The sequence below is a fragment of the Oncorhynchus tshawytscha genome, linkage group LG15 (assembly GCF_018296145.1).
Source record: "Oncorhynchus tshawytscha isolate Ot180627B linkage group LG15, Otsh_v2.0, whole genome shotgun sequence".
In the NCBI taxonomy this organism is placed as follows: domain Eukaryota; kingdom Metazoa; phylum Chordata; class Actinopteri; order Salmoniformes; family Salmonidae; genus Oncorhynchus; species Oncorhynchus tshawytscha.
Window position 1 is genome coordinate 38,318,624 of NC_056443.1, and position 13,100 is coordinate 38,331,723.

Consider the following 13,100-nt stretch of genomic DNA (forward strand, 5'->3'; position numbering starts at 1 on the left):
CAGACCAAAGGACAGAACTCTGTGGGACAGAATTATAGTACATATCAGACCAAAGGACAGAACTCTGCGGGACAGAATTATAGTACATATCAGACCAAAGGACAGAATTATAGTACATATCAGACCAAAGAACAGAACTCTGCGGGACAGAATTATAGGACATGTGTAAGATATCAACAGGACCTGAAGAAGGAAACTTAAATCCGTTTTACCTCATGTCTACCAGCATGCCACTTGTGTAACTGTAGGACCTAGATCATCGTAACTCCTCACACAGAGACACAAACAGGAAGTACCAGTTTTGAATACAGAAGTGGTCCAATGAAGCTAAGTTTATGCAGGACCCCCCCCATACGACTGTTTTAAGTACTTTAACTGACTTGCCTAGTTAAATAAAGTTTTTTATTTTTTATTATGTGGCAACAATGTTTTTCCCCACACAGATGATGCGATGGGCCTATTAGACTATTCGACACTGACACAACGCTGCAAAATGGCAGCTTTGCTAACCGTAACAAGTTGTGATCTGCAAGTCCACTGTAAGAAGTCAACAAGCCTTTAGCCCTACTGAGTGTCACTCAGAACATCTACTACGTGACTAATCTGCTCTCAAACAGCAGCCAATCGGTTCCTCGGTTCCCTCACGACGTCACGGAGGGCCCCTCGTTGGAACTGACCGCGACCTGAAGATGATAGAGGAGCGTGAGGCGAGGAGGACAACGTCCCGAAAAACAAGGACAAGGAATCTCCTCCAATAAAAATGTTGAATTCGCTCACATTACTCCTGGAAAAAGTGTTCTTCCTCACTCACCTCAATGCCTTCCGGCCCAGTTTGTTGTTTTCAGACACAGACAGAGCGAGGGAGAAGAAGAGAGTTGCACATCACTGCGAGAATGAGGGGTGGAGAGAGAGAGTCCCGGATACCTCCGCCGGGGCCGCACTCCCAGAGTCCATATACCAACGGGGAGACTTGCTAGAAGTGCCCCGAACTTTATTCACTCATTTTGGCATCTATTTAGGAGACAACCGGGTGGCCCATCTGATTCCGGATATCTTGCCACTCTTTACAACGGACAAGCGTTCAATCCAGGTGATGGTAACAAACAAACGCTTAGTTCTCGGAGTTCTATCCAAGAGCGCCAGCATCCGGGTGGATACCGTTGAGGACTTTGCGTATGGAGCATCAATTCTACTGAACGCTATGGACACTACCGTGCAGAAACGACCGTTGGATGGCGAAGAGATCGCGAGTAGAGCGGAGAAACTGGTTGGGAAGATACCGTACAGCTTGCTTTGGAATAACTGTGAACATTTCGTTACTTATTGCCGGTATGGCATTGCAATCAGCATTCAGACTGACAAGGTAACATATTGATATTGGCCTAGACTAGGCTATTTATTGTTTTTTTTACGCACGGACATATTGAAGAGGCTATCTCTCTGAAAGCTATATATTCCAATGTTAAACTAGCTACAAAATGATAACGGAGTTTTCCTAAATTGGCCCACCGCGCTGGTCACAGACGTCAATTCAACTTCTATTCTACGTTGGTTCTACGTTGGTTTGACGTGTAAACAACGCTGATTCAACCAGTGTGTGCCCAGTGGGACATTTAAAAGATGCCTAAAGTGTTGATTACCCATTTGGTGTGCGTCCTGTGTACGCGATTGGTACTGTTGCGCGCTGGTGAGTTTTCACAGAGCGACGCTGCAGGACTCTGTAACTAGCAGAATCAAAACATTAAAATATAGTTTACTTAGAATTTGATTCATCTCAAGCCAATTAGGTTAAAAGTGGTCATTAGCCTATTTTACTCAGTGAGCAATGCTAAATGATGCGCGTCAATATGGACCAATAGGTTTATAGAGCAGACAATGGTCCGTCCCAAATGGGACCCTATTATCTAAACTGTTTGGGAAAAAATGGTTCCAAAAGGGTTCTTCGGGCTGTCCCCATAGGAGCACCCGTTTGGGTTCCAGATAGAACCCTTTTGTAGAAACCTCTTCGGAAAGGGTTCTACGTGGAACCTCGAAAGGTTCTACCTAGAACCAAAAGGGGTTATTCAAAGGGTTATCCTATGGGGACAGCCAAATAACCATTTTAGGTTCTAGATTGCACCTGTTTTTTTCTAACAGTGTAGACAGGGCTATTATGGTGCACACATTTTGGTCAGAGTCTGAAGTAGGGCCCCGCTCTGGTCTAATGTAGGGCCCCACTCTGGTCTAATGTAGGGCCCCACTCTGGTCTAATGTAGGGCCCCGCTCTGGTCTAATGTAGGACCCAGCTCTGGTCTAATGTAGGGCCCCGCTCTGGTCTACTGTAGGGCCCTGCTCTGGTCTAAATTAGGGCCCTGCTCTGGTCTAAATTAGGGCCCTGCTCTGGTCTAATGTAGGGCCCTGCTCTGGTCTAAATTAGGGCCCTGGTCTAATGTAGGGCCCCGCTCTGGTCTAATGTAGGACCCAGCTCTGGTCTAATGTAGGGCCCCGCTCTGGTCTACTGTAGGGCCCTGCTCTGGTCTAAATTAGGGCCCTGCTCTGGTCTAAATTAGGGCCCTGCTCTGGTCTAATGTAGGGCCCTGCTCTGGTCTAAATTAGGGCCCTGGTCTAATGTAGGGCACAGCTCTGGTCTACTGTAAGGCCCTGCTCTGGTCTACTGTAGGGCCCTGCTCTGGTCTAATGTAGGGCCCTGCTCTGGTCTAAATTAGGGCCCTGGTCTAATGTAGGGCACAGCTCTGGTCTACCGTAAGGCCCTGCTCTGGTCTACTGTAGGGCCCTGCTCTGGTCTAATGTAGGGCCCTGCTCTGGTCTACTGTAGGGCCCTGCTCTGGTCTAATGTAGGGCCCTGCTCTGGTCTAATGTAGGGCCCAGCTCTGGTCTAATGTAGGGCCCTGCTCTGGTCTAATGTAGGGCCCAGCTCTGGTCTAATGTAGGGCCCTGCTCTGGTCTAAATTAGGGCCCTGCTCTGGTCTAAATTTGGGCCCTGCTCTGGTCTAATGTAGGGCCCCGCTCTGGTCTAAATTAGGGCCCCGCTCTGGTCTAATGTAGGGCCCCGCTCTGGTCTAAATTAGGGCCCCGCTCTGGTCTAAATTAGGGCCCCGCTCTGGTCTAATGTAGGGCCCTGCTCTGGTCTAAATTAGGGCCCTGCTCTGGTCTAATGTAGGGCCCTGCTCTGGTCTAAATTAGTGTCCTGCTCTGGTCTAATGTAGGGCCCTGCTCTGGTTTAAACAAGGGGCCTGCTCTGGTCTAAAGTAGGGCCCTGCTCTGGTCTACTGTAGGGCCCTGCTCTGGTCTACTGTAGGGCCCTGCTCTGGTCTAATGTAGGGCACTGCTCTGGTCTAATGTAGGGCACTGCTCTGGTCTAATGTAGGGCACTGCTCTGGTCTAATGTAGGGCCCTGCTCTGGTCTAAAGTAGTGCCCTGCTCTGGTCTAAAGTATTTTCCTACTCTGGTCTAATGTGGGGCCCTGCTCTGGTCTAAAGTAGTTCCCTACTCTGGTCTAATGTGGGGCCCTGCTCTGGTCTACTGTAGGGCCCTGCTCTGGTCTAAAGTAGTTCCCTACTCTGGTCTAATGTGGGGCCCTGCTCTGGTCTAAAGTAGTTCCCTACTCTGGTCTAATGTGGGGCCCTGCTCTGGTCTACTGTAGGGCCCTGCTCTGGTCTACTGTAGGGCCCTGCTCTGGTCTAAAGTAGTTCCCTACTCTGGTTGTGCCCCAAGGTGATTAGGGTGCCATTTTTCACCCAGACAATGATTTGGCCGTGTAAGCTGGGGGGCAAAATGGGATCAAACTCCTCCTTGCCCCAAAAGTAGACCGACATGTAAATTAGGACCAGACTTAGAGAACTATGGAAAGACAATGTATCATCGCACTATTTAAAATAGGCAATTTGCGCTACTTTGAGTTGATAGGCTGACAAGGCTTCGGCGTCTGCAGGTCTGGTGAGAGCCTGAGTTTGTTTTAAATGAGTCCATTCCAATGTCCCTGTCTGTTGCATGGACCACAAGGCAGGAAGAAGTCCTTCTTGAGAACCCGTTAGCGCACTCTGTTCCATTGGCTCTACTATAAGAGTGAATTGAGGTATGGACCGTTGTGAAATTGGTTTGGTATTTGAACTTCAATATTTCTTTAACTAGGCAAGTCAGTTAAGATCAAATTGTGATTTACAATGACTGCCTATCCCGGCCAAACCCTGACAATGCTGGGCCAATTGTTCACTGCACTATGGGACTCCCAATCATGGCTGGCTGTGATACAGTCTGGAATTGAACCAGGGTTTGTAGTGACGCCTCTAGCACTGAGATACATTGCCTTATACCTCTACGCCACTTGGGAAGCCCCTGTCAAAGGATTTGAGATAGCTACCAAACAATAGCTACCTCGGGTTATTCATGAAGGAAAACAATGGCAACTGTGAAGACAGCCTGGGACAGTCAACAAAGTGCATGATCACAATATTCAAATCTAATGTCAGCTGTCTATTATTCCTTACACAGAGAGACATGTTGCACACCCTTTGGTTTTCTCATGAAATTATTTCAATGTGTTTTTAAAAATATATATATTTATTACAAATAACTTACAATTCAATAGCTCCTTGATCACATGACCTAGGCACCTGAAACCAACTTTTGTATTATTCACAGGGTAGGGACCATAGAAATAGAATGAATAGAAAGGGTCTCTCCATTCAAGTCAATGATGGCATAATGAGTGGACTGGCAGCCATTTTGAGTGTACCCATGCCAGAAAATAAAAGCAGGAAGTGTACTCTTCAATCTGTGCTGTGATTTGTTGAGTCAACCCAACTGACATTGCAAAAAAAAATCATTATATTGCATGAGCCACATCAGTAAGCTTCATTTGAATTAACATTCTACATTACCGTGGAAATCCAGCATCGGTTGATAGAACATTACAAAATACCATGGAAATGATTACTTCGCAATACCAGGCAGCCATTGCAAGTGTACCAATGAGTTACCTCAGCTGACCCTCAACTGAACACAGGTAGAGAGGTTCAGCCGTTTCAGTAACTTGGGGACTATTATAGACAGAAGCCTTCGTGCAAAAACACTACAGTAGCCTTTAGAAAGTATTCACACCCCTCGACCGGTACAGAGTCTTCAGAAGGTATTCACACCCCTCAAGTTATTCCACATGTTGTTGTTACAGCCTGAATTACACATATGGATTAAAACAAAATTCACACATCTACACACAATACCCCATAATGACAAAGTGAAAACATGTTTTGCAAATGTATTGAAAATAAAATAGAGAAATATCTCATTTACACAATTATTCCTTTGGCTATGACACTCCTCTTGTGGCCAATTCAATTGTTTGGACATGATTTTAAAATAAATGCACCTGTCTATAACTGTCCCACGGCCGACAGTGCAGAAACGATACCACAAATTCCAAGGAACTGTTTGTAGATCTCTGATATAACCTATGCCTCATCATAATTCTTTATCTGGGGAAGGGTATTAAACCATTTCTACAGTGTTGAAAGTTTCCAAGAGCACAGTGTTCTCCATCTTTGGGAAAGAGAAAAAATATGGAACTACCCAGACTCTCTGCCTAGAGCTGGCCGTCCAACCAAACTGAGAAACCAGGCAAGAAGGACCTTGGTCAGGGAGGTGTCCAAAAACCCAATGACCACTCTGACAGAACTACAGAGTTCTTTATCTGAGATGGAAGAACCTGCCAGAAGGACAGAAGTCTCTACAGCACTTCACCAATCTGGATTTTATGGGAGAGTGGCCAGACGGAAGCCACTCCTGAGAAAAAGGCACATGACAGCAAAGGCGCGTGAAAGACTCTGAGACCACAAGGCAAAAGAATCCAAGAATGTGCAAAGCTGTCGTCAAGGCAAAGGGTGGCTACTTTGAAGAATCTCGAATATATTTTGATTTGTTTAACACTTTTTTTGGTTACTACATGTTATTTCATAGTTTTGATGTCTTCACTATTATTCTACAATGTAGAAAATAGTAAAAAATAAAGAATAACCCTTGAATGAGTAGGTGTGTCCAAACTTTTGACTGGTACTGTATATACAGTTTTTATTTATAAAAAATGTAATTGTTTTTATAAGAAAACCAAAGGTGTGCAACATGCCTCTCTAGGTAAGGAATAATGGACAGCTGAAATGCGGTTGCTAAGTCACATGGTTGGAAAGCTATTTAAATATGAATATTGTGATCATGCACTTTGTTGACGGTCCCTAAATAGTTGCATTGGTGGTGGACCAGGCTGCCTACATCGTTTTTTCATTTTATTATTTCTTTAACTAGGCAAGTCAGTTAAGAACAACTTATTATTCACAATGACGGCCTACTGAAAGGCCTCCTGTGGGGACCGGAGGCTGGGATAAAAAAAATATAAAAACAAAAAAACAACGTTGATTTTAACCAGTGTGACTTCACTGGCTCAATGTTAGTTGGAAATCTGTCTCGTTGGTAGTTTCTCAACAAAATGAGAGAGAGAGAACAACGGACCCATTGAATCCTTTTCAACACATCAAATCACAACAGTATTTGCGGAGGTGATTTCAGAGTTGAGGCCTGGCAGCAGCGTGACTGGGAGGGAGCTAAGGTTTTCTCCACCTTCATAGACTAACCATGATCGCCCCCCAAAATGGTTTGGATTGGATGGAAACTTAGTCAATGACTTTAGACATAAAATATTTGAGTGTAACTTATACAGACCGGCTACCGCAGAGCAGAAGCAGAGACAGAATAACATACTGTAGCACTTAATACTTCAGAACCAGTCAGAGACTAAGACATACTTGTAGATGTCCTCATAACCACATAAATGTGTTTTTTTGTCTTAAAGTAAAGTTTTATCTTTGCCAAAGGACCAAGAGTCAAATTAAACGTTACTTTAACTGATAGTGACCCAATGTACAAAGATAGTCTTCATTTTTTAAATTTGATTTAACTAGTTAAGAACAAATTCTTATTTACAATGACAGCCTACTCCCAGCCAAACCCTAACGGCGCTGGGCCAATTGTGAGCCGCCCTATGGGACTCCCAATCACAGCCTGGAATCAAACCAGGGACTGTAGTGATGCCTCTACCACTGAGATGCAGTGCCTTAGACCGCTGTGCCACTCGGGAGACCTTGTCTACTACAGGACACACCGTTTAACACTGATGATATTCTCCTCCCTGTAAGCCGGCCGGCCACCGTGTTCTACCTAGGGGTCTGCAGCTTTATGGCACAGGAGGTAGTGTAAATTGTATCCTGTAAATGGGTCAAGCCCTGCCCCCCCCCCACACACACACGCCCTCTAAATGTTCCTCTCTCTATCACTATAATATAAACCATGAGGTGTCCTCATCTCTCTATCACTATAATATAAACCATGAGGTGTCCTCATCTCTCTATCACTATAATATAAACCATGAGGTGTCCTCATCTCTCTATCACTATAATATAAACCATGAGGTGTCCTCATCTCTCACTATAATATAAACCATGAGGTATCCTCATCTCTCTATCACTATAATATAAACCATGAGGTATCCTCATCTATCACTATAATATAAACCATGAGGTGTCCTCATCTCTCTATCACTATAATATAAACCATGAGGTGTCCTCATCTCTCACTATAATATAAACCATGAGGTGTCCTCATCTATCACTATAATATAAACCATGAGGTGTCCTCATCTATCACTATAATATAAACCATGAGGTGTCCTCATCTATCACTATAATATAAACCATGAGGTGTCCTCATCTATCACTATAATATAAACCATGAGGTGTCCTCATCTATCACTATAATATAAACCATGAGGTGTCCTCATCTCTCTATCAATATAATATAAACCATGAGGTGTCCTCATCTCTCTATCAATATAATATAAACCATGAGGTGTCCTCATCTCTCACTATAATATAAACCATGAGGTGTCCTCATCTCTCACTATAATATAAACCATGAGGTGTCCTCATCTATCACTATAATATAAACCATGAGGTGTCCTCATCTCTCACTATAATATAAACCATGAGGTGTCCTCATCTATCACTATAATATAAACCATGAGGTGTCCTCATCTCTCACTATAATATAAACCATGAGGTGTCCTCATCTATCACTATAATATAAACCATGAGGTGTCCTCATCTCTCACTATAATATAAACCATGAGGTGTCCTCATCTATCACTATAATATAAACCATGAGGTGTCCTCATCTCTCTATCAATATAATATAAACCATGAGGTGTCCTCATCTCTCTATCAATATAATATAAACCATGAGGTGTCCTCATCTCTCACTATAATATAAACCATGAGGTGTCCTCATCTCTCACTATAATATAAACCATGAGGTGTCCTCATCTATCACTAATATAAACCATGAGGTGTCCTCATCTCTCACTATAATATAAACCATGAGGTGTCCTCATCTCTCACTATAATATAAACCATGAGGTGTCCTCATCTCTCACTATAATATAAACCATGAGGTGTCCTCATCTATCACTATAATATAAACCATGAGGTGTCCTCATCTCTCACGAGAATATAAACCATGAGGTGTCCTCATCTCTCACTATAATATAAACCATGAGGTGTCCTCATCTCTCTATCACTATAATATAAACCATGAGGTGTCCTCATCTCTCTATCACTATAATATAAACCATGAGGTGTCCTCATCTCTCTATCACTATAATATAAACCATGAGGTGTCCTCATCTCTCACTATAATATAAACCATGAGGTGTCCTCATCTATCACTATAATATAAACCATGAGGTTTCCTCATCTCTCACTATAATATAAACCATGAGGTGTCCTCATCTCTCACTATAATATAAACCACGAGGTGTCCTCATCTATCACTATAATATAAACCATGAGGTATCCTAAAGGCCTCATCTTCCCCTCTCTATCACTATATTATAAACTGGCTGGTTCGAGCCCTGACTGCTGATTGGCTGACAGCCTTGGTATATCAGACCGTATACCACGGGTATGACAAAACATTTATTTTTACTGCTCTAATTAGGTTGGTAACCAGTTTATAATATCAATAAGGCACCTTTGGGGTTTGGGGTATATGGCCATTATACCACGGCTAAGGTCTGTATTCAGGCACTCCGCGTTGCGTCGTACATAACAACATCCCTTAGCCGTGGTATATTGGCCATATACCACACCTCCTTTGGCCTTATTGCTTCATTATAAACCATGAACTAAAGTCCTCATCTTTCCTCTTTTTTGGGTTTTAGTTCTGTGATTGGCTGAAATCTGTCATCCGGGATCACAGGAGTGTTCCGCTGACGGCGTTCCTGGGAATTCTGTCTGTGGTCTATCTAGGAATGTCGTCCTACACCGCCATACCCACCCTCCTCATCCCCTTCACCCTCTGGATGGCTGGCTGATTCTGGGAATTCAATAATGGACTTGGAATGATGGAATTTTATAATATGTATTGAAGTGTATGTGCTGTGTTTTAAATGGCTCCAGAAATGGGCAGCAATGACAGCATTATGACATCACTATGACAGCATTATGACATCACTATGACATCACTATGACAGTATTATGACATCACTATGACAGCATAATGGCAGCATTATGACAACATTATGACAGCATTATGACAGCATAATGACAGCATTATGACAACATTATGACAGCATAATGACAACATAATGACAACACTATGACAGCATTATGACAGCATAATGACAGCACTATGACAGCATAATGACAACACTATGACAGTATTATGACAGCATAATGACAGCATTATGACAGCACTATGACAACACTATGACAGTATTATGACAGCATAATGACAGCACTATGACAGCATAATGACAGCACTATGACAGCATAATGACAGCACTATGACAGCATAATGACAACACTATGACTGCATAATGACAACATTATGACAGCATTATGACAACATTATGACAGCATAATGACAACATTATGACAGCATTATGACAACATTATGACAGCATAATGACAACACTATGACAGCATAATGACAACACTATGACAGCATAATGACAACACTATGACAGAATAATGTTACATTTTTCAGAACACTTAAATGCCAGTCATTAACAGTTTCTGTACCATCTCTAACCATGAACACTTTGCACAGAATGTATTTTTCACATCGTAACAACTTTATACTGTATTTTTTATGTAAATAAATACCCGTACATTGTACTGACTGGTGTGTGTTTGTGTGTGTGTGTGTGTGTGTGTGTGTGTGTGTGTGTGTGTGTGTGTGTGTGTGTGTGTGTGTGTGTGTGTGTGTGTGGAGTCAATAATTAATTTAGCCTGACCCATTTTTTTCTGTCTTCCACCCGTTTCACACAGTAATCATTAATTATATAACCTACCATTGTTGTGTCAGGATAGTTGGAGAGGAGAGACAAGCCATTGATTCATTCTTCGTCTCTTCTCCCAGCATGCACAGCAGCCTGAGTCTGGCCAGTGTCTAACGGGTGGACTGGCCACAGGACAGTGTGTCATTATTTGTCTAAAAATGGGAGCCTTAAGGAAGAAAATGGGCCGGTGTGTTAGAAATGCACGGTCCGATTTCTGGTCCCAGTCCGCCCCTAGAGACTAACGGTCCATTATATTGTGTTATGGGGAAATTAAAATATACATTCTGTCTAGCTTGGTCCCAGACCTGTTGGTGCTGTCTGGCCAACTCAGGTGTGACAATGACCATAGGAGTTGGCCAGACAGCACAAACAGATCTGGGACCAGGCAAGTGGCACCCTATTCCCTATCTAGTGCACTATTTTAGATCAGGGCCCATTTGGGATGTAGACTTTATTTGTTATTGACGAAAGTGTCCACATCACTCTAATCTCCAGCTCTGGTCCAGGGTGTTACGTGTCCACATCACTCTAATCTCCAGCTCTGGTCCAGGGTGTTACGTGTCCACATCACTCTAATCTCCAGCTCTGGTCCAGGGTGTTACGTGCGGCTTGCAAAAGCTGCGACTCAGTCAATCAAAAAGCAGCACGAGGACTGGAGTTGGGCTGTTAGAGGACTGGAGTTGGGCTGTTAGAGGACTGGAGTTGGGCTGTTAGAGGACTGGAGTTGGGCTGTTGGAGAACTGGAGTTGGGCTGTTAGAGGACTGGAGTTGGGCTGTTAGAGGACTGGAGTTGGGCTGTTAGAGGACTGGAGTTGGGCTGTTAGAGGACTGGAGTTGGGCTGTTAGAGGACTGGAGTTGGGCTGTTAGAGGACTGGAGTTGGGCTGTTAGAGGACTGGAGTTGGGCTGTTAGAGGACTGGAGTTGGGCTGTTAGAGGACTGGAGTTGGGCTGTTGGAGAACTGGAGTTGGGCTGTTAGAGGACTGGAGGTGGGCTGTTAGAGGACTGGAGTTGGCTGTTAGAGGACTGGAGTTGGGCTGTTAGAGGACTGGAGTTGGGCTGTTAGAGGACTGGAGTTGGGCTGTTAGAGGACTGGAGTTGGGCTGTTGGGGGACTAGAGGACAAGTTGGGCTTTTGGGGGACTAGAGGACTGGAGTTGGGCTGTTGGGGAAACTAGAGGACTGGAGTTGGACTGTTGGGGAAACTAGAGGACTGGAGTTGGGCTGTTGGGGAAACTAGAGGACTGGAGTTGGGCTGTTGGGGGACTAGAGGACTGGAGTTAGGCTGTTGGGGGACTAGAGGACTGGAGTTGGCTGTTAGAGGACTGGAGTTGGGCTGTTAGAGGACTGGAGTTGGGCTGTTAGAGGACTGGAGTTGGGGCTGTTAGAGGACTGGAGTTGGGCTGTTAGAGGACTGGAGTTGGGCTGTTAGAGGACTGGAGGTGGGCTGTTAGAGGACTGGAGTTGGGCTGTTAGAGAACTGGAGTTGGGCTGTTAGAGGACTGGAGTTGGGCTGTTAGAGGACTGGAGTTGGGCTGTTAGAGGACTGGAGTTGGGCTGTTAGAGGACTGGAGTTGGGCTGTTGGAGAACTGGAGTTGGGCTGTTGGAGAACTGGAGTTGGGCTGTTAGAGGACTGGAGTTGGGCTGTTGGAGAACTGGAGTTGGGGAGACTAGAGGACTGGAGTTGGGCTGTTGGGGAGACTAGAGGACTGGAGTTGGGCTATTGGGGAGATTAGAGGCATGGAGTTGGGCTTTTGGGGAGACTAGAGGACTGGAGTTGGGCTGTTGAGGGGACTAGAGGACTGGAGTTGGGCTGTTGGGGAAACTAGAGGACTGGAGTTGGGCTGTTGGGGAAACTAGAGGACTGTAGTTGTGCTGTTGGGGGGACTAGAGGACTGGAGTTGGGCTGTTGGGGAAACTAGAGGACTGGAGTTGGGCTGTTGGGGGACTAGAGGACTGGAGTTGGGCTGTTGGGGGACTAGAGGACTGGAGTTGGGCTGTTGGGGGACTAGAGGACTGGAGTTGGGCTGTTGGGGGACTAGAGGACTGGAGTTGGGCTATTGGGGAGATTAGAGGCATGGAGTTGGGCTTTTTGGGGAGACTAGAGGACTGGAGTTGGGCTGTTGAAGGGACTAGAGGACTGGAGTTGGGCTGTTGGGGAAACTAGAGGACTGGAGTTGGGCTGTTGGGGAAACTAGAGGACTGTAGTTGTGCTGTTGGGGGACTAGAGGACTGGAGTTGGGCTGTTGGGGAAACTAGAGGACTGGAGTTGGGCTGTTGGGGGACTAGAGGACTGGAGTTGGGCTGTTGGGGGACTAGAGGACTGGAGTTGGGCTGTTGGGGGACTAGAGGACTGGAGTTGGGCTGTTGGGGAAACTAGAGGACTGGAGTTGGGCTGTTGGGGAAACTAGAGGACTGGAGTTGGGCTGTTGGGGGACTAGAGGACTGGAGTTGGGCTGTTGGGGGACTAGAGGACTGGAGTTGGGCTGTTGGGGGACTAGAGGACAGGAGTTGGGCTGTTGGGGGACTAGAGGACTGGAGTTGGGCTGTTGGGGAGACTAGAGGACTGGAGTTGGGCTGTTGGGGAGTCTAGAGGACTGGAGTTGGGCTGTTGGGGGGACTAGAGGACTGGAGTTGGGCTGTTGAGGAAACTAGAGGACTGGAGTTGGGCTGTTGGGGGGACTAGAGGACTGGAGAAACATTGATCTCTGTCCAGG

The 13,100-nt window shown here is 45.2% G+C and overlaps 1 protein-coding gene across 1 annotated transcript; it reads left to right on the forward strand.

Moving 5' to 3' along the window:
* Positions 1-515: 515 nt before the first annotated feature.
* On the forward strand, positions 516-10,220 carry LOC112237687 (lecithin retinol acyltransferase). The gene is made up of 2 exons (XM_024406288.2): positions 516-1,363; positions 9,263-10,220. The coding sequence occupies exons 1-2, from the start codon at positions 761-763 to the stop codon at positions 9,413-9,415; spliced, it is 756 nt and encodes a 251-aa protein (XP_024262056.1). The 5' UTR covers positions 516-760; the 3' UTR covers positions 9,416-10,220.
* Positions 10,221-13,100: the final 2,880 nt, after the last annotated feature.